Raw genomic sequence first — 23771 nt, forward strand, 5'->3', positions numbered from 1 at the left:
CATGGAGGCATCCATGGGGTTCAACTGAGCATCTCCAGGCTCACTGTGAAAAATCCCTACCCTTGGAATCAGCTATTTTCTTCGATTTTGCTTAATTTTACTTTTGTCTCCTCTTTGGTTCCTTATCTCTTTTAGGCTGGCCCCTTTCCAAGGGGCAAACTTGCTCTCTCCACAGCGTGACCCAGTGTCCACAGGAGCCTGGGAATGCTCCAAGTGGAGCAACCTGATGCCTGGTAATGTGAATTATGATTGCAGTGCTAAATATAAGAGAGGGGGAAAAAAAAAACGTTTAAAATAAGAAGCAGGCACAGCAAACAAATGTAAAGTCTGCAGGGAAGATGTTCATGGGGGCTTCTGGTGGCTTCGAAAAGTGGAAGTTTGATTTGCTCAGGGCACTTTTCATATTCACTGATCACAGCTCTCTCCCTGGGAAAGACCTCTCAAGAAAGTTTCGTTTCTTGGTGAAATGTTGGTCCTCCCAACACGGGCACTTCTCAGGCGAGTCTTGACTGCACTTCAGCAGTTTCTGTACATGGCTATGGTGTGTTCTAAGAGCAGAGCCATTGCTAATATATCAGATGGCCACATCAAAAAGCTTCTGAAACCTCCTGGAAACTGCAAAAGCCTCATTCATTAAGCCCGTGTTTAATCTCATTGGCAGATCTGAGTCTGAAATACTCACACATTTGGAGGCTGGTGCAAATCCTGCCATGGGGTGTTGGGCTTTACATTGTTCTCTCCTGGGTCTTTCTGTTCACCTTCAAAGGCAGAGAAGTTCTTTTCAGGCAGCTGTGCCTCAATTTTTGCTGAAATAACCGATTTGCTTCACATGGTGGGGAAAAAGAGTTAAAAACCAACATGAAAATTTTGCTCTCTGACTGGGAAGTCTTGCTGAAATAAATAGATTCAAGCTGAGAGTAGGTTTAGATGGGATATTAGGAAAAAAATTCTTCCCTGTGAGGGTGGGGAGGCCCTGGCACAGGTTGCCCAGAGAAGCTGTGGCTGCCCCATCCCTGGAAGTGTCCAAGGCCAGGTTGGATGGGGCTTGGAGCAACCTGGGCTAGTGGAAGGTGTCCCTGCCCATGGCAGAGGGGGGAACAAGATGAGTTTTAAGGTCCTTTCCAACCCAAACCCTTCCATGATTCTATTAGTTGATCACAAAAGTGTTGCATGTACCTAAGCAATGTCTTCTAAACCTCTTGGATGACTCCTGAGCTGTTGCAGTTTTGGGATGAAAATTTCCCCAAGAGCAATTTAATTCTCCAGGCAGTCCCTGAACTGAGCAGGGGTTTGTTGAGCTGCCTTGGGCTGTTCCTTGGCATCCCACAGCTCATGAGTTGCCCTGGTTTTGAGCACAGGGGCACTTTGTCTCCACTCACCTGGACGCAGAGGTGGCTGCTGAAAACCAAGTGCTGGATAGTTAAAAAAAAAAAAAAAGCAGCTTCCAGGAGCTGCTCTTGAGCTGTAATTATTTAACTCTAAAGACATGAAATGTTCATTTCCCTTTGGGGAAGATGCCATTTATGATAACCAAAATATGAGTTCATGTTTTATCGAAGCAGGGGAAACAACCTTCAACACCCCCCACCCCGGTGACTAAATCGATGCTTTTCTGCGGAAGAGATGTTGATGTACAAGATCCTCCACCACGCTTTTCCTCTTCCACAAAGGTGAGTCTTAGAGGTGGAGGGGAAAAAAAAAAAAAAAAAAAGAAGAAAAGCTCTTTTTTTTTTTTTTTCCTTGCGATTTCTTTACCCTCTTTGGGTGAAATCCTGCCTTGGCAGCAGTGCTGGCACCGGTGAGTCACGCAGACAAGTGTCACATCTGCTCCCTGAGGGCGGTGGCTGGCACTGGTGGCATTTGCTGTGATGTGCAGCCCTGCCCAGCTGGGAGCTGACCATAAGCAAGGGCAGCCAGTGAGGACAAAGTGACGCCAAGGTCACCCACAGCAGAGGGGTGATGCTCGCTAGGCAACGTGGCACTGTCCCCTTTCTGGGGAGTCGTGCACCTGGGGGCATCCTGGGCAGGGCTGTTGGTAACACACAATGGCAGGAAGAGCCCCAGAGGGACAGTCATGAGTGATGCCCTAAATCAGGGTGGTTCACCCATTATTTTGGGATAAAGGACATTGCCCAGTCCCTCGGCGCTGGGAAAGGAGATGCTCTGCCCATGAGGGGAGGTCCTAAAACTGCTGGGAATCCTGGGCACAGTGAGCCACTTGGGAAGGGATCCTGGAAACCAGTCTGAGGGAAGGGATCCTGGAAATCAGCCTGAACTTTTGCTCCCTTGGCTTTGGGTGTCTCTGGGGCTTGGCTGAACAACAATCACATCTCCCTAAGCCGAGCCGTGCTCAGCCTGTTGCTCCCTATGAGGCAGCACTCAAGTGTTTGATCTTCAGAATTATTCAAGTGGTTATGGTTAGAAACGTGCCTGAGGAGAGGGTACACGATGTACCACACCTCTCAGCCCATAACTCCTCGCGGAGTTTCCTGAGTCATTTGTCGAGTTTACCGAGAAAAACACTTTTTGTACCTCTGTCAGCAGCACTGCAGGGCTGGGGCTGGGCGAGGGCAGGGCCGGCAGCCCCAGCCCGGCTCTCTGCCCATAACGAGCTGCACTGATCAAGAGGGGGAAAAGCAGAAGAGCAATCTGATTGTGTCAGGGCTGGGAGAGGGCGTTTCCATCCCAAAGAGAGAAGGGTGTCAGGGAGGAGCTCTTCGAAAGAGTGACGTTTGGATGGGTGACATCTCTCGGGTGCTGGTGTCAGCCCCTGGGTTCAGGAGGATCGTGACAGATCAGTGCTTGTTCAAACGAGATTTTGGCTCTGGATTGTTTGACAATGAAACTTTGATTTCTAAGGTGCTGACAATACTCTGAGCTGCAGCACAGCACCACCCTGCAGCCCACCTTCCCATTAACTCCCAGCTATGAGAAGGGTAGGGCTGGCTCAGAATTTACCCCACTGCGAGTGTGTAAGAAATTACTCCAGTGCATAAAAAACAAGTGGAAACATTTTCCTCTGCCTGTGGAACAATAATTACGTTCCTTTGACAGGTGTTTTGATGAGCAACAGTATTACAAGGAGAGGTGTAACATCCTAGAAGTACTCTTGTTTCATGTGGGCAAGTTGGATATTGCAGATCTTTTCCTGAAGGATATGAGGAATTGTTCCTGAGTTCAGATATCGTTGCTGGATGTTGTTATTAACGCTTAATTTTCCCCTTTATTAAAATTCCTGGGAGCATTTCTATCACTCACGTTCTGTAGCTCCGGGGATCTGTGTACAAACCATTATCACCCTCAGATCTGAAATAATGGTTTACCTAAAGCTGCTGTGAAATATGGGTGATGACAAAGAATGATAAACCAAGGCTGGGCTGTAGAGTGCTATCAGAACTTCTTATTGCATGAAACTACATTGAAATGCACTATTGAAACTGGTGCCTTATCACTCTGAAACACTTTACTGGAAACCTAATGTTAAGCGTGTTGTGGGATCAGTCCTTGACAGCAGATCCTTGAGGTCAGAACAGTTTGATGATATACTTTTAAGGCTTTGGTGTTTTTTGTTTTGTTTTTTAGAATGAAACAAACCTGTTTGAAATGAATTAAGTTGGGTCAGGGCTGGATCAGGCAGCAGGAGTGCAGTAACTCCACATGAGTGGGGTGCACAGGGGTGACTCCCCTGCCCCGCGTTGGAGCAGGGCTGGGAGCTGCTGCTGAGTTTCCCAACGCGACCGGCGATGAAGTGTCTCGTCTCCTGTCACACTCCCGGGCTCTCCAGGGTTGTCTGCTCTGTTAGTTACTCCATTTGGCCGCAGCAGCCTCTTGCATTTTGCCGCTGTGGGGATCTTTCGTTGCCACAGCAGCGGGGCCAGCTCTGCGCGGTGACAGCAGAGTGAGCCTCAATATCCGTCCCGGAGCTGCCGAGAGCCGGCAGAGGATGCTCCGAGGGTTATTTTCCAACTGCGCTGGGCACATTCCCTTCGACCCCGCAAGCCCCTTTTGTGCCTTTCCGAGTGGCACGGCAGCAGATGCGGGAGGTGCAGGAGCTGCGCCGCTCACCCCGCACTCTGCAGAGCTGATTTCTGAGATAAGCTAATGATACACGGGGCTTAGTTTTAATTCCCGAGCACGCTGGCAGCTGGCTCACAACCCTCTCTGCTGCCTTTGCTTGCTCTTCGGGTTGTAACTACTTTTAGTGTGCCCTGTCATAACGTGCCTGCCATAAAATCCCGAGGGAGGAGCCCTCCCCCGTTAGCCGGGAGTTGCCTGGAAGTGTTCCTGGGGACAGGACCGCTTTCCTGCTCCCTTCCCGGCGCTGCAGTACCCGAAAAGTTTAACTGTTCTGAGAGTGCCTGGGGGAGTCTCTTCCCATTTTACTGTCTGAGCTCATCTGCAGCGTCACACGGCCGAGTTTCAGAAATCCCTATTTCTCTTTTTCCTCTTCCTTCCCAGAGCAAAGGAGAAATGGTTGTTTCATTGTTTCACTGAGGATATTTTCAGGTTGCTGTAGTTGGCAGGTAGGTGAGAGCCAGGTGATTTGCTTCCATCAGGACTTGGTCCAATGCATGCTGATGGCTTTAAGTTGAAAGAGAGGAGGTTTAGAGTAGATATTGGGAAGAAATTGCTCCCTGTGAGGGTGGGGAGGCCCTGGCACAGGTTGCCCAGAGAAGCTGTGGCTGCCCCATCCCTGGAAGTGTCCAAGGCCAGGTTGGACAGGGCTTGGAGCAACCTGGGCTGGTGGAAGGTGTCCCTGCCCATGGCAGGAGATGGAATCAGGTGACCTTTAAGGTCCCTTCCAACCCAAACCATTCTGTGATCCCTGTTGATGCCATCCTGAGGGACACCCAGCCAAGTCTGTGGCAAGGCCCTGGACCCTGATAATACAACATTTCCCTCCTGTTCCCATATCACCCCCAAACCTCCCCTGCACCTGCCTGGTAGTCTTTAACCCACAACTCTTTCTTGCCTGCTGGCACTCAGCTGACCCATTGTGAGCTCCAGTTCAGTTACCAAAAGGAAAAAAAAATAAAAAGAAATCCCTTTTTGTCATCTGCCATTTACATAATGAAGTAAGAACTCATTGCCTCTTCCCTTGTTTCTTCATCCAGGCTGGGTGTGCACCAGGCTCCTGGGAATGCTGCTGCCACTTCCTCTGCTCCAAGCAAAACTTTTGCTGGAATTACAGGCAGCAGCTGGGAACTGGGGGAGGAAGGGAGGGATTAACAGCCTTGTGCTTTCACAGATCCCTCCAACACCTCAGCAAGGGCAAATGCAACCTGCTGCAGATTTGGACCTGCCCTTTGGATGATTTACAGGGCGAAGGCGCAGCGGGAGGGAGGCACGTTGGGTGCATTTGGGGCAGTTTCAGCAACGCTCTGTGCAATACTATGACTAGCCTGGGCATAAAATCCATTTGCCTAGTCTTCCCTGGTGATGGATATATGTTTGGTTATCAATAAATTAGTCACTCAGCAAAACTGTGCAGAACAGCCCTGGCCCACAGGCAGTGGCACAAGATACACCTGCATTGCAAGAGGTGCACGCTGGGGCTGCTGCTCTCAGTGGGAACCTTCTCTGGAGGTTGGCTGTGGGATTAAAGAGGTGATTTTACCACCTCCATGCCCTCTAAGTCCACCTGACCATCCTTCCCGGGCACAGATAGTCCAAGAAGTTTTTTTTAACTGCTCTTTTTTGTTTGTAGAATGAGCTTGGCTCTCTCCAGAGGGGTTACAGGAACAACCAAACCAGCCTCGGAGCCAACAGCCCGGTGAACCAGCCTGGGGTTTGCACCAGTAGTGCCACTTTCATGTGACAACATGCCCCAGCTGGCAAACCCTGGCTCCCTGGGGGCAGCCTGGATCTGAAATGTTGGTGGGAGAATGTGTCTGCTCTGCTGGAGGACCTCGCCTGCATCAGTTTTGCTCAGCAGCGAAATCTTGGGGTGGGATAATCATGGGCTTGTTATTTTGCTGCTGGGCTGGTGGACTTTGAGAAGCTGGAGTGAAATTTCTGTCCCTCTGTAGGGTGACACTTTTGGACTATGCATAATGATCACTGAAGTCACCTGTGACCCTGGAGACCAAGAGACTTCTGCCACCAAGGTGGGAGCTGTGCCATCCAAAATCCCTGACCTTGTGTGTACCTGTGCTCCAGGGACACACGGTGCAGACAAGTGTCCACCCACCTGAGGAGCGAGCCTGGAAGCAGAATTCCCTGAGCCTGGCAGGGGAAGGCCAGGACAATGATGGAGAAAGGTCTGGACAACTTCCTGAGTCACAGCTCTTCTACCAGAGCACCTTGTCCAGTGCCAGAAGCCCTGAGGTGTTCAGACCATGGGGTGATGCCACTCAACTTCCCACAACTTCCCTCATCCCAAGACCTCTGTGACAAGCCAGGAAGGGGCCCTCTCCAGGAATCACTTGGTAGCATTGGCTCCATGCTGGGGAAGCCCCTGAGCTTGGCATTTTCGGGATGCAACGCCCGTGATGGTCCCTCCTTTTGGTCACATCCTTCTTCCCGAATGAAAAATGACGCAGCGATGCCAAGAGTTCCCGCCTCTGTAGGTGAGGAAAACACCTGTGGGGGAGAGAGAGCTGGTCCCTTTCCCCTGCTCATTAATTCAGCAAATTACAAAGGGAAATACATGCCGGGAAAAGCAAGAAAAATCCCAAAAGTTAATCCAAGAGTTATTTCCTCCTGGTACCGGGATAAAAACGTGTTCTTCGGAGCTCTCCAGGTCAGACATTGTCCAGACAGGTGAACCCACACCAAAGAACAAGGTAAAACACTGATTTTTATCCTTTTGCTCTATGTGCTCGTGGGTATTTCCTTGTATTCCTATAAGGTGTCTCTAAAATAGTTTTTTCCTTAATAACCTTAATTTTCAGTGCTAGTAGAACTTGTGTTTGACTTCTGTTATTCCTGAGGGAAAGCGTTTTCCTTTGGGATCAGAGTTTGGAACCTGCTGCTTTCAGTCACAGTTACCTCCTGCTGCTTCTGAGTTAGTAGACATTTAAAAATTTAATGTATATCCATATTTATTTTTCCGATGAAATATTTTTCAGAAGAGCTATTTCTATTTACGTGCAATTTTTTTACTTGCATTTTATTTTTCCTCGTTTTCTCTTGGGCTCTTCTGTTAAATATTTGATTTTGTTTGATTTTTTCTTTCTCTTGCTGATGAAGAGTAAAAAAAAAAATGACTAAGAGATGCTACCCAGTGTGGTTTTTTTAATACAGATGTACATTACAAGTGCTGTATAAAATGTTTATATTTTCATGTGCATCACAATTGTGTTATTTAGCAAAGATAATGAGTCAGTGCTGTTTTCCTTGAGCAGGTCTCCCAGGCAGCTGAAATGAAGGGATCCCACTTGTTCCTCTGCCTCTTCTCCATGTGCTGCTGGGTGGATTTGATGCCCACAGCTGGGAACAAAATCCTGCACTTTGGAGCCTGCAGGGTTTCCATGAGCATGACTGAGATCAGGGCTGGTTTCACAGCAATTAAAGCCAATATTGTAAGTATTTCTCCAGGCTCTTGTGGAGCTGGGGAAGCTCTTTAGTTGGCAGCTCCCAGAGCCCCTCTGGAACCTTCCCCATCTCTGTGCTCTCCTTTGCAGCAAGCAAGAGACCCCATCCGGACCCTGAGCATCTTGTCCCATCCACACTCCCTGCACAAGGTTAACGTGAGTGTCCTTGGGTGGAAAGCCATTAAAGAATCCAAAAGCAGAGGAATGTGGTCTTGGGAGGTGCAGTATGCTATAAATAAGCATTTTTCAGCTCTCTCACACCCTGAAGCACTGGATGCTGGCCACTGCTTCAGGTCTCAGCCTCTAACACCCAGCTGCAAAATCAGCTGTTTATTGTCTTGACTCTGTGAGATTTCCTGAGGATGGATCTCCTGGAAAAGCAGTCTAAAATATTTTCATATATATATATATATGACCAGCATAAATCAAGCAGCACTGAAGAAGCTTTTTATGAGTCAAAATGTCCCGCTGTGCTCAGCTACAACGTGCTTCCTCTTAGGGGTGGTTTATTCCAGAGAGGGGCTTGGTGGCTGCAGGTTTATAACCTTTAAAAAATGAAATTTGTCCTTTAAGTCTTCAGATAGGTGCTGCATCACCCATCACCTCTTCAACTTCTATGTGGACAAAGTCTTCAAGCACTGCAAGACCGAGGATTCGTATGTGAACCGAAAAATCAGCAGCATCGCCAACTCCTTCCTCAGCATGAAGAGGAAACTGGAGCAGTGTGTAAGTCCTGTCTCTTTGCTGCAGTTTAGTTCCATCTGTTAGTCTTTGGTGTATAAACAAACCCAAGAGCTTTACAGAGTTCAAAGTCTTTATTTATACAAGTGGATTCAACAAGAACACAAAGCAGCGTGATGTGAAGAGTGTTTCTGGCCGCTGAGAAATTTCTCTGCTTGCCCACTCACCAGCAAACAAACTCCCACGTTAGTCCTCAAGGACAATATTTATCTTGTCCCTGTGTCTGTCAAGTAAACTGTTCTTAGCTGAAGTCTGATTCAGGGACCTGCAGCCTTTCCCACAGTTTCACAAGGTCTCAGTTCTATAATTTACAGCATAATTAGAAACTGAACCATTATTTTTAAGTGTAACTCCTCAAACTAATGGATTTGTCTTATTTTTCTAGCATGAGCAAAATCAGTGCCTGTGTGGGCAGGAATCCACTGAGAAATTTCAGCAAATACTTGCAAACTACAAAGGGGTGAGTTGGTGCCTGAGTCTGGTGATTGACACAGATGTTTAGATCCTCTTTACGTTGGTTCGTACTCATTATCTGTGCTCACAACTTCTTCCTTTATCCCATTTCAGCTGAATGTCACAAATGCAGCAATGAAATCCCTGGGTGAGCTGGACATCCTGTTAGACTGGATGGAGAAATCTCCTTAGGGAGCAGGAGGCATCAACAACCCACCACGGCCGGGGCTGACGGAGCTGCTGGGACCTTGCACACCCCAGTGATGAGAGGGACAAAAATGCCCTGTATCAGTGCAGCTCCTCACTGATTCCAGCTGGGTTCAGTCAAACAGAGTGCTTTGCTAGCCAGGCACATCAGTGAAGGCACCAACAGAGTCTTCATTAAGATGGAAATAACGAGTTTGATTAAATCAGCACTGCCCTCGCTTTGCTGGCTTCTATCAAAGGATGCTCCAAGGGAAAAAGCTCAAAGGGTTTCTCTTGCTGGCAGACATAAGCTGTGACCATGTAATAAAATTGTTGTTTAAGTTATAAATTTTCTGTGTAGGGAATGTATATTCAGATAGGAAATGTGTATTCATGAGTGCTGAGTGCTGGCTGGAAGGACTCTGGTGCAGCTTAAACCTGGGCTCAGTCTCACAGGGCTGCTGCCACTGATGGATCTGGCTGAAACAAGGTGCACAGTGTGAGAAATGCTTCCAAGAATAGGTCCTAGAAGGTGTGTGAGGCCTTAGAGATCTGTCTGTCCTTTTGAGATGATATTTTCTGCCTTATCAGTAAAAAAGTTTCTATGTGGTTGCTGAATAGAAAAAGGCTCCTGTGTGTGTTGTGCAATTTACTGACACTCAGTAGTGAGTTTTGTGGAAATTGGTTGCAATGACTGTAAATAAACCCCACTCGAAACTGTGCTGAGTCTGTCAGAATTCTGAGGAATTATATGATTCTTGCTGGTGAAACTTTCTGAACTCACTGAGCAGTTGGGTGTTTATGTCCCTGGTAGCAGCTTAGTCCTAGTATTTCAAGTGATCAAGTCTTCCTGCTGCATTCATTAGACATAAGACTTGAGTAAGACTAGAGGGTAAAGCTCTGATTTGGTGTGTTTTGCTCTAAAAGTCAACTAAGCTGAGCGAGGTGTCCCACAAGTCCTGCCTGCTGTGGTGCCATGGGCACAACCAGGGGGCTGTGTGCTCTCCCCTGGCTCTGAGCAGCTCTCATTGCTTCTGGTGTGAATCCTTCAGGCTTGCACAAACCTCTTCCCAGCATCTCTGTTCCCATGGGACAGCCCCAAACTCTCCAGGTCTCCCTTTCCAGCCTCAGCAGCCAGGATGGATGGAGGGCTGGCTGTTCCCAGTTTGGGCAGCCAACTACTAATGGTGCTACAGAGGTGACACCAGGAATGCTTTAACTGTAGAAGAGGTTCTTTAGCAGGATTTTGTTCCCGTAGAATAAGGTCCTTGTGTCCCCAAGGACAACTGAGTTCCTGCTTTGGTTTAATCTCCATCACAGGAGAACCCTGGTCAGACTTCTGGCATCAAACCAGATTTGGTGATTCACTTTCAAAGGAAAGGTCTCCCTGATTGCTCACTGTCCTTCCTCAGCTATTTGTTTAGGCCAAAGGGAAGCCTCTCAGGGCTTTGATTCTTGTAATTTGCTTTCTCATGGTTTTTTTTTTTTCAGTGACTCTCATTTGTCCAAGTGTCAGGGTGAATATATCCCTCCATGCTCTGAAAGGTGATATTTCAGCTCCATCACTCCTGAAACCAACCCTTTAAGACCCCACAGGTACAGCCCATACCATGATTCCCTGGTAAAGAATAAGCACTGGCAATGATGCTGTGACACAGTGAGATACCACAGCTCACCACTGACCCCCGAAAATCAGCTGACACGTTGGTGAAGAGTCAGGTGAGCTCCCTGTGGACCTTTCCATGGATTGTGGCGGGCTCTGGATCACAGCTTGAGTGAGATGTGTGGGTTTTATTCCACGTCCTCAGCTTATGCTGTCACAGTCCTCACTGCTGATCCTATTCACTGCTCACAGCCTGTGCAGAGTGCTGCATGCCCCAACCCACTCCTGCTTTGCTGCTTCCATCAAAACCAGGGATTTTACATTGCAAAGCACAGCAGCAGCCCAGGGCCAATCCCCTTTGGAATTGAGGTGCCAGCTGGAAGCATCAGCAGTGGGAAGGAGCAGGGGTCTCAGGCAGGCAGCTGCCAGGGCTGAGGGGTGCAGGCAGAGCCAGGATGCTCAGCCCTTTTTCAGCCCTTTCTCAGCCCCTGCTCCTCTCCCGGGAATTAAGCTCATCCCAGCTGCTCCCAGGGCGGTGTGGGAGCTGAGGGAAGGACGCCTGTGGGCAGGCTGAAGAGGAAGTGGATTCACAAAGGGAGAGCAAAAGGGGTTTTCTCCTCTCAGAAGTTTCCAAACCTCAGCGTTCTCCTGCCGCTCTCTGCCTGCTCACCCCCGGGGACACTTTCCAGCAGAGTCAGTCATTCACTTCCAGCAACTCCAGGCAGGCACAGACCTGTCCTGGCCCCTCCACACCTTTTCCAATATCCAAGCCCCTTCCCATTGTGCTGATGAGGGGATGGAGGTCTGGAAAGGAGGTAGGTGAGCTGTAACCTGACCTTTGAGGTGCCAGCCTTGCTATGGGTAAGGTGATGATTATTGCACTGGGGATGTGAAAACACAAATGCTGTTGGGGCTGCTGCCCTCTGGGGAAGTCCATGATTCAGGAATAATTTGTGTTTTGTCCTTGGGGAAACTCAGTGTCTCTCAGGTGACAGCCATTTTCCAGCACCTCCCTGAGCTATGACACTGTTTGCATTTTTTAAAGGCAGCTAATACTTTACTGAACCAGAAATATTGTGTGGTGTTACTGTAACACAGCCACATCAGACCCTACCCAGGGTGATGCTTCCCAGTCTTTATATTTTATGGTTTGGTCTCAGAGCTGCACTTCAGCAGCACAAGGTCAGGAATTTGAATTCCTGTGCAGTTTCTGCTCTGACCCTGTCAAACCCCTCCACAGCCCTTCTCTTCCCCAGGTAAGGCACCAACCTATCCCATTCCTGGTGTTCAGGGAAAATTGCTTCTCTGCTTCATCACCTCTTCATCATTGCTTCCTACATTGCTTTATCTGTGGAATATTCAGCTTGTCCCACCCTTACTGTATTTGTCTGGGTGTGATCTCCCTGTGCTCTCCCACGGACCGAGTTCCCTGGTCTGCTGAAAGCCACTGATATTCTTTATTGCTTGTGCATGAAAACACTTCAGACCATGTCTGGCCTGCAGGTGCTGCCCTCAGGCTGAGAAAGCTTAGAGGAATCAAAAGCATCAGATGCTGCTCTAAAGGGTTTTCCAGCTACCTTTAAAAGAAAATGGGACTTTTTTAAAATGCCCTGTGAGAGCCCACTCTGTTGGAACTGTTGGTGGGATGAGCCACTTGGTCTCCCAGTCCAACCTGCTCACTCAGACCCTGCACTTCCAGCCCAGCCCTATTTGGCATCAAATAATTCCTCCTAAATCACCGCTCGAAGCTGAATTTAAGCAAAAGAAAAAAAAAAGAAAGGTCAAGCTGTAGCAAATCGTGGTAGCAATGAACAGTGTGTGTGCTTGCTGATGGCTTGGTGTGATCCTCAAGGTAGAGCCAGTCCCAGTCGCTGCCTCCTCTCAATCCCTGACCTTCAGACCTGGTCCTGGGAGGGGGACACTTCCAGGGTAGTGCTGTCCCCCCCGGAGCCACCCTGAGCGATGCTGCCCGAGGTGAGGAGGAAGGTGGAGTAGGCGAGGTCAGCATCCTCCTTGGAGCTCTGGGGAAGGACAGGAGGACACAGTTAGGTGGCTGGGGATGGCCAGCAGCACGTGGCAGGGGAAAGGCAGCATTTTGTGGGCTGTCAGGGTCTCAGGATGACACGGGCAGGGTGGATGAGTGGGAGGATCCAGAGGGTCACGCTGGTGCTGGTATGAGCATCACTCCTCTGCTCAGCCCTGGGAAGGCCCCAAGTGTTTGTGGGTTTGAGACTCCATGGCAAGCCTGTCCCTGTGTGTTGGCATCCAGCTCCCTGTCCTAAAGCTGCCAGGCTTTACTGGTTTCCTTTATTGCTCCAGTCCAGCTCTTGGTACTTACAACACCCACATCTCACCTGTGGGTAGGGACTTGGAAAAACACAGGCTTGCATCTGGCACCTTCAGCTACTGCCCAGTGCTGCCACTTGACCATGACCTTCCCCAAAAGGAGGGGTGGGGGAGTAGATGGCAGGGAAAAGTAGAGGCAGGGAAAGGCAGGGATCACAGGAACAAGTCACAGCCCTTGCAATGGCAGAGCCCTCCCTGCCTACCTGTGCCCCCTGAACCGCTGCCCACGTGTGGGAGGGTTGGAAGGTGGGATGTGCTCTGTTTTCTGGCCAGCTGCTTATCCCAGTGTTTCATCTCTATGGTAACAACCCCAACTTTCCTGATGCAACCCGGGGCTGACCTGGTTTACTGTTTGAAGCAAGGTGACTGCTGTTACTGTCTCCACTAGCACATGGAGCCAGGAAAGGGGTAGGGTCCTTCCCACAGAGGCTGATCTGCAGCAGGTGCTGGATCAGATAAGATTGAGAGCACCTGGGTATAAATAAGGCCCCTGGAAGAAGGCAGCTCCTTTGGCAGAGACTGGAGGGCTGTGGCTGTGTCTCCCAGGTCAGTGGCCTCTCTCCTGCCTCCTCTTACCCTTTTTGCCTTCTTCACCTCGGCAGCACTTTCTGGGGTGTCCTTGGTGGTGATGAACTCTGCAGGGAGGCAAAGGGAGGTGTCAGGGAGGGGGGCAGTGGTGGGCAGGCATTTCTGTGGCTTTTGTGGGGTCCTTTTGCAGACCCCTGACCCCGGGGGGGCTGGAGCCAGCACCCTACCGTCCCCTCCGATGGCAGTCTCCTGGCTCTCCTTCACACAGGCGCTGTTGCTGGCAGTGTAATCCTTCACACTCTCAAAGTCTGACATGCTGATGTTCGTCCTGTAGCTCCCAATGGACACCAGGTCTGGTAAGAGAGGGGGAAATAAATAAATCCTCTTTTTAGAGCTGGTGTGAGCACATTGGCACCCGAGCCCTCTGTGGGATACAAGGTGCAAAGCACACACAGGGGTGGGCTCTGTCTCAGCTGGGCACTCTGTCCTGGGTGTTGGAGCTCCAAGGATGGGGTCAGTTGGACCAGTAAGGTCCCTTCCCTGCCCCTCACATGGTGGGTAACCAGGAGAGCAGCTCAGCCCAGCAAAGACACAAAGGTGTTGCCTTCATCTTAATATTGCTGGTGTTTCTTGAGAGACAGGAAAGGCAGGGAGGGACTCACCAGATCTCTTCATCTGCCTGTATTTGACGATGGCAAAAGCTGTCACAATGATCAGGAGCAGGGCAGCAACAGGGCCCAGCACCAAAGGAAGAGTATTGGAGCCATGGCCTTGATCAGAGCTGGAATAGAGGGAAGGAGAGATCACTACAAATAATGTATTTGAAGGTCCAGCAGCCTAAATCTGTATAGGATGGTAATTCTGAGTGAGCCTGATGCAATTCACTTAATGAACTGGATCCTAATAAAATAAAAAAAAGCCAAATAAAAATATAGTATGGAGGTTGTGCCAAAATAGCTGCATCAGCAGCTTGGTCATAAATGTGTGAAGGAAATTCCTCCAATATGAACAGAAGTACTTTCAAGTAGTTGTTTTGTATCTGGAATATCTAATCATTCCCTTCTGGTACCATTTTCTTGACCTGCAGATTAATTTCAAGTCATCTTGCCCTTTGCTGTGACTTTTCCCTCTTCTTTTCCTCTGATGTTTTGAGCAAAGTTCTTTCAGGACAAGAACGTTTTTGTTGCTAAACCACACACAGAGCACAAACACAGTACCCACAATGGGTTAATATAAACCTCACAAGAATTATCAATGACAGAGAGAACCAACCTTGCTGGGGCAGCTCCACTTCGCACCCCAGATTCACTGTAGGCTCCTCCTCGGGGTCCAGGGCCAGGCTCAACATGGTTGGGGAACTCAGAGTGGCTGGGGGTATCAACATCCAGGAGCTCTGGGTTCTGCTTGGCATCATTTCCTGTTGTATCCCAGGGAAGGAAGTGTGGTTGGTGAGCAGCAGCACGGAGATGGGGACACAAAAACCAGCTGGATGTGTGGGGTGGATGTGGAGCTGCTGTGGGTTTTGGCTCTGCATGAGGGGCTCTTTAAAATGGGGTTTGAGATCTGAAATAATCTCGTTCCAAATAACTTACTGCAGAAATCTCATGTAGACTCTCTCTGCCTACAAACTTTTGAAAAGTTCTTGCATTGCTAAGTTCTGCCTCTAATGTTTGCAGAACGAGTTCTGAATAGTTGCTTTGCTTTTGTTTCGAGCTCCTTTACCCCCAAAGGCACTGAAATGAGGTTTTCTCTTTGACCATCATCCACTTAGGATGGCTAAATATGGGATATCCAGTGCTCTGCTTTTTCCCTGCTTCTAACAACATTCCTCCACGAGAAAAACCATCTTAATTCCAAAATACTGCACCAAAGCTGAGACTAAGCCCCCTGCTGTTGGTGTTAGTCTTTCCTCTCCTGTTGCACACTTGTTTCCTAAGATAAGAAGCTCCCTGGAGCAAGATAAGTCTCTGAACTAGATCAGTTCTTCACCTGGTGAAGATGTGACAGATGTGGCTGAAACTAAATGATGCTACAAATTGTAACAGCAACAACTAGGAAGGACGGGGCTAACAGTAAAATTGGTGTGGAAGGGGGTGAGATTTAGACTGGTGGGGACCAGGAAGCCAAAACCAACGAGTGGATGAAAACACTGACGGCAAACTGTGCAGGATCAGGGCGATGTTGGCACCTGGCTGGGAGGCTGCCTGGGTGTACAGCGCTTGTGTTTTGAGGTGCTGCAACCTAGTGGCTGCGGGGAGGACTTCCCTCGGCACAAGGCAGCGTGATCCACAGCCCGGGCGAGCAGGAAAACCTCTGCCCTGGGGCTCACCTGCGGTCACCGACAGCTTCACCGCCGTGGTCTCCCCGAAGAGGCCGTTCTGCTTCACCCCGCACCAGTACCACCCCTCATCGTCCTCCGCCACCGAGTCAAAGCTCAGGATAACTGTCCTGTTGGAAGTGCTGCAGGTTGTCTGAGGCCCCGACTGGCCAAGATCAGAAGCTGGCAACACGGAGCAGCCGCTGGGGCTCCACTTGCACCAGTACTTCTCGTAGGAGTAGTAGGCGCACGTGTAGGTGCAACTTAAATCGACCCGTGAGCCCACTTGTGCCTCCACTTCCTTCTCTCCTGTCAGCTGAGGGTTTCCTGCAAGGGCAAATGGAACATCAAGGCTGGTGTTAGTGGTTGCAGTGCTGGGAATGGCAGCCAGCAGGTAGTGGTGCTGCTGCAGAGGGATCTTTGAGGGGAAAGTGCTCCCTACATTCCTAAATTAATGCTCTTTGAGGGAAAGTGCTCCCTACATTCCTAAATTAATGCTCTTCATGCATCTCTGGGTGAAAGCTGGGGTTTTGTATTTGCAGGGCTTAAGAAATATTTGCAAGAGAAATTTTTGTGAGCGTTTTCTCATAAAGCTGAAACCACGTGTGTCAATTTTAGAGCCACTGAAGCGAGTTCAGGTTTGGACTTCGTGTCCCTTCCCAAAAAGCCAGATTTGCTCGTTTGTGGTGCTCAGGAGGTTGTTTTGTACCCACTGAGCAGGCAGAGAACTGCCAAAGCGCCACCTCGTACCTTCTATGACCTTCAGCTCAGCTGATGATTGCTGGTCCTTCGCTTCATTTGTTATGCACCAGTAATAGGCGTTGTCTGCCTCGCTCAGCTGGTTCAGGATGATGGTGACTGTCCTGTTATCTGGGTTCTCAAACATGGCCACTCTTCCCCTATACTGTGGCCTCACATTGCCTGTGTTGTCTATGATCCAGTTATATCTGTTAGCTTCCCACTTGGCCCAGATCCTCGTTGAGGATTTCTTCAGAGGATCATAGAGGCATTCGAAGGTTGCTGAACTTCCAGTTTTTGCAGTTACCGTGGTCTTCAGCTGACGGAAGTTTTTGTCTGTCGATAAAAATGACAGGAGCAGTTACAAACGTCTCACTTGTGTCCACATGGCAAATCGTCCAAGAAAATAAATATTATCAGATCAAACAAAGCTCTTATGGCTGAAGCAAGGTTAGGCAAAGCTCAGGGGTGCAGCCAGCAGGAGACTGTCCTGGCACTGCCAGGAATTGATCCTAAAGAATCTGTCAGGCTTTTCCTTTCCCCAAATTCACTGGCTGCTTATTTGCTTTGTGGATGGACATTTCAAAGCTTTTTTCCCTTTGCTAGAGGAAGGGCAGGTCTTCTCCTTTCTACATCGGTCTACTGAGATTTAAGGAATCAAGACTTGAAAAGACAGTTGGGAGATGGAATTTGCTTCCTGTTGTTTTGGGCTGGGGAAGATAGCCAGCCACTGCTGGGAAAGCTAAGTCTTGATACAAGCTTTATTAGTGGTGGTTTAGTGTATTATAGATGGTTAAATAAATAGGAAGAAGTATCTAGATGAAGAATAGGATAATAGCAGCCTGCAAAGGGAAATTAAAGTTCTTGTTAAATAAAGTGAGACTGCTAGCAGTGCTTCCAAAGAGAAGCAGAGATGAAGTCTAAAATGCACTGGGAATAGCTTACCCTCATAGATAAACACATCCATTTCCTTGGATTTTCCATTTTTCCCATATTCACCGGCCCCACAGCGGTACAAGCCCGAGTCTTCCCAGTCCATCTGAGTCATCATGATGTTGACTGAGTCTGCAGACAGCTCGTAGCTCAGCAGAACTCGCCCTTTGAAATCCTCATCAATGACACCGTTCTGGTTGTCGATGATGTCGTGGCAATCTTCTCCCTCCATCTTGCACAGGTATTTCCTCCAGGTGGAAAATTCCGACCCAAAGCTGCAGATCACGGTCCAGGTGCTGTGCAGCTTCACATAGAATTGCTCAGCTGCCTCAGGTACAGGTGGATCTGTGCATACAGAGACACAGTCAGGGCCTGCTGCCCATGGAATGAAAACTGCTGTTTGCTCAAAGCAGGGAGCCCCTTGAGCTCTCAGACACTGGACAGGAGATCTGTGGAGCTTTATTTAAAAGGGGAGGGGGGGAATGTAAGAGAAAATAATATTTTAAGAAGGCCCAAAGCTGTAATTACCTTGGGAAACGCTCAGAGTGACTTTGTAGGAGAGCCCTCTGCCGTTGTCACCAACACCACACAGGTAAGTGCCGGCGTCCGTCAACGCAAGCGAGGAGATGTTGACCTGGAAGTTTTCTGCCTCTGGGTAGTCAGTGAGGGAGATCCTGCCCTTGAAGCTCGAGGACACGTAGCCACCGGTGGAGGTGACAGTCCCACAGCTCCTGCCCGACTGCCTGCACCAGTATTTCCTGTCGTGTCTGTTCACAGAGGTGGGGGGGTAGAAGCACGTCACGGTCGCCGACCCGCCGACCACGCCGTACACCTGCCGCGGCCCGAACACGGGGCTCAGGACTGCAAGAGGAAAACGTGCTGGCTGTAAATGTCACCTCTGCCACCCACCTCAGGTGTCCCAGGGCGAGTGTGGACCCGGGGCTGCTCAGCACCAGGTGCCCCGAGAAGGTCCCGTGGCAGTGGTGGGCACTGGTGAGGTGAAGCTGCTCCCCAGAGGTGCCACCACAAGAGCTGTGCCCCAGGCCAGTCACACTTACTTGTTGCCTTGGGGAGGTGTCTGCTTTTTGCAGATCCAGCTGGGAGGAGGGCAAGGAGGAAGATGAGTGCTAGCAAAGCCATTTTTCTTGCATTCCCTGGAAAAGACACGGAAGCTGGTGAGTAACCGCACTCGTAGAATTTAACTTAGTCATCTAAATCTTTTTTGCTTGGAGGATATGAGGGTGGTGGCTACTTGAAGGAGAGAGAAATACGGGTTTTAATTGCTTTTGTCAAGGAATTTAATGGGAAAGAGGAAGCTGATAACTCTGTTCTTGCCTGCAGGTCTCTTCATTTTTGGTTTTCAGTGCATGTGCAATGGTGGTGATGGATTACTCCAAGTGCCAGATCTGGGAGAGGTCCAAAGCCTCGCTTTTCAGAGCAGGTAGGATGGTATCAGCAGGGATCATAGAATGGTTGGGATTGGAAGGGACCTTAAAGGTCACCTGGTTCCATCTCCTGCCATGGGCAGGGACACCTTCCACCAGCCCAGATTGCTCCAAGCCCTGGCCTTGGACACTTCCAGGGATGGGGCAGCCACAGCTTCTCTGGGTAAAATGTTCCAGTGCCTCACCACACTCATTGTAAAACTTTCTTCCTTCTGTCATAGAGCAGAGTTCCTGACTGAAGCCTGTTTTTAATTCCTGCTCTTTGTTTCCCTGGTCTCTTCAAGGACACGTGAAAATATTACTGTTTTTCTCTTTCACCTCTACTTTTTTTCCCCTTTTCCTCTGCTCCAGCTTAGTGAGCTGCAGGGATTTACCTCAGCCCTGCTCCTCCAAGAATCAGACTTGAACCAAGTAAAGCCCTGTCCCACCTGTCCAACCTACTGCACCCAAATTAACCCCGGGCCAGGACCCAGTGACAGGCAATAACAAACCAAGCTGCATCTCTTGAAATACATCCATAATCTCCAGGATGAATATTTCTGACCTTCCCTTTGTTTTTGGACAGAGTGATGGCTCGGAGGAAACCAAGGCTCTTAATTGACTCAACTGTTTCCTTTGGCCTGAGCTGCCTGTGCTGTTGGACAGTGCCCAGGGCAGTGGTGGGAATGTGCATTTCCTGAGCATGGCTCTTGATCTCCCTGCCTATTCCAAGTTCATAGAATACCCTGAGCTGGAAGAGACCCATAAGAGATGATGAGAGGTGCCAAGGCAAATCTTTATAAACAATCAGAGGAATTTGATTTCAGGGCATCGAGTGACACTCTTTTATTAAGGGTAATTCCCGGTAGAAGAAAAAGGGGTTTATTTCCCTGTTAAGATGAAAGGTGTTCTGTTGTGCCTTCTTCCTTGTATTGTGATTCCCACTTACTCAATGGCTACTTGTCCATGGCTAATAATTAACTCACTGAGCATGAAAAATGCTCTTTCATACATATCCCAGCAGTAGCCAGCAAGATAAACACAACATATTCTGCAGAAAGCAAACAATATGGCACAAAGAGGGCCTTGATATTTGCCCCTGGCTAACTAGCAATTCCTCTGGCTGATGGTCACCTCGCTGCCCTCCAGCCCTCTCTCTCTGTGGTGGAAGTATGATCCCAGCTCAGCCTTCCCATTTTGGTGACATTTGAGTAATCTCTTATTCTGGTTTCTTCTCCCAAAAAAATCAACTATTTTTGGGTTACAGGCCCAAATGTTGTTTCATCAGGTAGGGAAGGCTTACCAAGATCTCTTTTTTGGAACAAAGATATGGCTGTCTCCAGAGAGGTGTGCAGGAGTGGTGGCACCAGGTCCAACATAAGCATGTTGGAGCAGGAAGGAATTTTTGCCTCTCTGTCTCTGGGGACACATGTGCACTTTTGTCTACCAAAAACAATGGTTCCTGTGTTCTTGCACAACCAGCATCTGCAGCTCTGAGTTGCCTCCAGTCCTGTTTTCTCAGATGCTGTTAAAACCTTCCCCCGCTCACCTGAAGGAATGGTGAAAACTCCCAGGTAGGGCAGGTCTGAGCAGGCACAGCCACTTTGTTACGTAAAAACCTGCTCTGAATCTCCACTGGATGGCTGGAAACCCCCTCCCTGCCTCCAGTGCTGTGTGGCACAAGGACAGTGACATTCCTAACCCACAGAAGGGGTGTCACGAGCTTTGCTGGTCACTCCGTGAGGAGCAAGTGCTGCTCGAGCTGCTGGAGGAGAATTTCATGGAGCTGCTGGTGAAAGAGCTCTTGTTCCTTATGGCTTTCAAAGGATGTTGGCTGAAGAGCAGAAGGTCCAAACCTCAGAGCTCCAGGGAGGAGAAAAGCCTGCTGAGCCCGTGTGAAGGGGAGTGCAGGTAAGTGGCTTGTGTTGGTGCTTCTGCAGATGGAAGGGGGGATGTGCTCTAAAACTCACTGGGCATCCACTGAGTGATAAAGACATTCTAATGCTGTGTGTAAAGCTCTGGGGAGGTCAGAGCCTCCCTCAAAGCCCATGGTCAGTCCCTCTTTCTTAGATGGACATGCCTTCAGTGTGTCTGCCCACAGAAAGTGGCTGACGATGCCTCTGCAGGCAGCAGGAGGCTGATCAGCAGTAGATGTGGTAGGAAACCTCTCTGTCTGTGTTTCCCAATCTACTGTATGTGGACTTTTCTGGTTCAGCACCACAGGATTGACCTGGGTTGGGACCATCACCTTCCCTTCCAGCACTGTTGTTTGCCTGCACTTTGGTATTTCCCATTTTGATATTTCCCCTGCAAGTGCTCTCTGACCATTTTGGCTCTTCCAAACCTCAGCCATGACAAGACCTTCCCTGCATTTCTCTTGTGCTTTTGGGGATCTGTCAGTCCTAGGGAGAAACATCTTCAGATTTATAATGATTGGGAAGAGATCAGGGCCTGATCCCCGAGTTCTGCAAACATGAGCAAGCAGCTGCTCTGGCTGGGTATGAAATACCAGAGTCCAGTTCCCAAATTCTGCTGACTCAGCTGCACCAGGAGCATGCCAGCTCCTCAGAGCTCCTGATGGAAGTTGCCAGGGATCAGCACAGTCCAACCCATTAGCTATTAACTATTGCTCTTAATAATGACCAGTGTCAAGGCCGTGCAGTGGGATGGACAAAACACGAGGATTTAGTTGTGCCATTTGTCATTCCAGCCTGGGAGCCCTTCTCTTTTGTGGAATGTTTGCTGTTATTCAAGTAGTTGAAGAAATAACAGCATATGGGTGATATATATATTCCATGTATAGGTCATATTTTCCCCCCTGAAATCCTTTTAAAGCAAGACCAGCATTAAGGGTTGTACTGTGAGGAGGAGCACTGGCATTTGTGCTAGGGGTGATTTATGGAGGTGCTGAAGACCTCTTTGCTCCCAAAAAAGGGCACAACAACAGATTTCTTCCTGCACAGGACTGGGTTATCCACATCTTTACTTTGCTCATCAAGGTCACTGCATATATTACCTTACTGTGAGTTTTGTTTGCTGTAGTGGGATGGGGAAAAGCCACCATTTCGCCCCATTTTCATGGAGTTAAGAATGAGGAATCAACTCTCAGATAAAAGATCAAGCTGACCTAAACACATGCAGAAAATAAACATTTCAAGTTGCAAACTCCTTCACAATATGGAAAAGATAAATAGGAGGTGCTCCTTCTGTCATACAGCGAGCAGAAAAACCTGGGCAGAACTTATTGAAGGTTATCAAGATATATGAGGAAATTAGCAGTTTTTAGGAATTTCTGCAGTGTTTGTGACCCTCCCACCTAAGATTGTTTGTCAGTTAAACACTACCCTGCATGAGCAATATATTCCAGAGAAGAAATGGAACAGAACAATCAGACATCCCTCATTGCAGTGACTGAAATCTCAGCTGAGATTGTGCTGCTGACCTGATTTTATGTTCCTTTAAGCTGTTAGAGTCATCAACATGTGACCTAATTTTATATTCCTTTATGGTGTTAGGTGCTCCATGCACCAACTTGTTGCTTTTCAGATAAGGGTGTCATGGTTCATGTGTCTCTTGGGCTGGAAAGTGAAACTAACTTTGACACTATTAAACTATTCTATTGTTGAATTATATTTAATTATTTAATTTATTTAATTGTTAATATTTAATTATTTAATTATTATTTAATTTAAGTATTTAATTATAGTTTAATATTAAACTATTCTATAGTTGAATTCTACTCCTGCTGCAGGGAGCAGGAACATCCCATGGCCCAACTCACTGTGCAGCCCCTGGATGGGTGGACAGTGCCAGTGCAGGACTCATTAACAATTAGGAGCTGATATTTCTCTGTGCTTCAGATGGAATGTATTAAATCCTGTATGAATATTTTCTTTGCAGAGTGAGAACTCAGGTGTGCAGAAACCCACACCTTCACCTTGGTCTGAGTGTGAAAGGACTCTCTGATTTCAGTTTTAGGACGCTGTGCCCAGACCATTCTCTTATTTAGCTTCCTGGTAACTGTACAAGCTTGAGAGCTCCTCAGAGCTCCTTTAGGACGTAACTGCACCAATTCTCCTCTTAAATTTCAAAATTTGCCTCTTGTAATTCAAAAGACCATAATGACCTTAAGCTGAGTAGCAAAGCTTTAGGTTGCTACAGTAATATTTACTAACATTTGTTATTTTCTAGGTTAATACTTAATGCAAATATTGTAATGATAGTTATCCTTTTTTTTTCTTTTTTTTTTCCAGAAAGGAAAGATTAAAAAAACTACTGCAGAGAAGAAAACATAACTGTCATAACCCTGTTCCTGTGCTTTTGAGCTTCTTTCACAAGAAATCAGCCTCCCACCACTGAGACCTGCTGCTTCCCTACACGTGTGAGGAAGAGACCTCAAAAGTGGCTCCAGACTCCTGCTCTTCTCCTTCCCCACCTCAAAGAGGTAGTAAGAAAGATTTTGCATTTCCAAAAGACAAAGAAGCAGCACTACTTACACCTGAAGTTCCTTCTGCAGGGTTTTTGTGCTTCTTGCTTTTTCTTTGGGGCTGACCACTCTTAGTCTGCTGGTGACCCTGGGACCTTGTGTGACTGTCCTGCCTCCCTGTCCCAGCAGGACGAGGGCTCTGGCAGTGCCAGCCTGGTTTAAATACTCCTTTAGCCCTGCATTTCCACCTGTTGTGCCTTAAAGGAATAGCATCCAAAAGCTCTGGCAGGTGAGCAGCACCCCACGTGAGAGCCGGGGAGCCAATGCCCGGCCCAGCTCTGCTGGCACTCCGAGGGTGCACCCTCTGATTTACCTCCTGATTACACCCCCCCATTGCACAACAGCCACCCCGAGGGGGGTGGGCTCCCAGGAATGGTCCAGGGCACCTCTGCCTCCTTTAGGAAGGAGTCTCCACGGGGTCAAGTCCGTGGAGTACCTTTCAGCCAGATTTTTGCTTGGTCAGGAGCCAGGCAGCCTTGGT

General features: G+C 48.5%; 2 protein-coding genes across 4 annotated transcripts in view; one reads left to right on the forward strand and one right to left on the reverse strand.

Moving 5' to 3' along the window:
• LOC127480485 (interleukin-20-like) overlaps positions 1-9480 on the forward strand; it is a 117298-nt gene extending 107818 nt beyond the window's left edge. For 2 of the 3 annotated variants that reach the window (XM_051808686.1, XM_051808687.1), the window contains exons 2-6: positions 4751-7523; positions 7626-7691; positions 8109-8261; positions 8662-8736; positions 8844-9480. In XM_051808686.1, the coding sequence (XP_051664646.1) occupies positions 7365-7523; positions 7626-7691; positions 8109-8261; positions 8662-8736; positions 8844-8921 (531 nt within the window). In that variant the 5' untranslated portion in view covers positions 4751-7364 and the 3' untranslated portion in view covers positions 8922-9480. Of the gene's footprint in view, positions 1-1559; positions 1671-4458; positions 7524-7625; positions 7692-8108; positions 8262-8661; positions 8737-8843 lie in introns of all 3 variants that reach the window. The other variant, XM_051808685.1, reaches the window with a different exon arrangement.
• A 2291-nt stretch (positions 9481-11771) lies between these two features.
• Positions 11772-23502, reverse strand: PIGR (polymeric immunoglobulin receptor). Its single transcript, XM_051808568.1, has 11 exons — positions 23301-23502; positions 18439-18534; positions 17909-18241; positions 17393-17725; positions 16460-16783; positions 15722-16036; positions 14665-14809; positions 14055-14173; positions 13620-13745; positions 13441-13499; positions 11772-12539 (listed from the first exon to the last, which is right to left on the reverse strand). The coding sequence occupies exons 2-11, from the start codon at positions 18518-18520 to the stop codon at positions 12414-12416; spliced, it is 1962 nt and encodes a 653-aa protein (XP_051664528.1). The 5' UTR covers positions 18521-18534; positions 23301-23502; the 3' UTR covers positions 11772-12413.
• Between the last annotated feature and the right edge of the window lie 269 nt (positions 23503-23771).

The sequence above is a fragment of the Manacus candei genome, unplaced genomic scaffold, assembly GCF_025592945.1.
Source record: "Manacus candei isolate 608988 ecotype Guabito, Panama unplaced genomic scaffold, ASM2559294v1 h1tg000073l, whole genome shotgun sequence".
Taxonomy (NCBI): domain Eukaryota; kingdom Metazoa; phylum Chordata; class Aves; order Passeriformes; family Pipridae; genus Manacus; species Manacus candei.

Bases quoted from the DNA above. Each gene is read 5' to 3' on its own strand.
- PIGR (XM_051808568.1), bottom strand. From the start codon at position 18,520: ATGGCTTTGCTAGCACTCATCTTCCTCCTTGCCCTCCTCCCAGCTGGA. The intron at 16,784-17,392 runs GTAAGCTATTCC...TTTTATCGACAG, and splicing joins GGATGTGTTTATCTATGAGG to ACAAAAACTTCCGTCAGCTG. The intron at 16,037-16,459 runs GTACGAGGTGGC...TTGCCCTTGCAG, and splicing joins TGAGCTGAAGGTCATAGAAG to GAAACCCTCAGCTGACAGGA.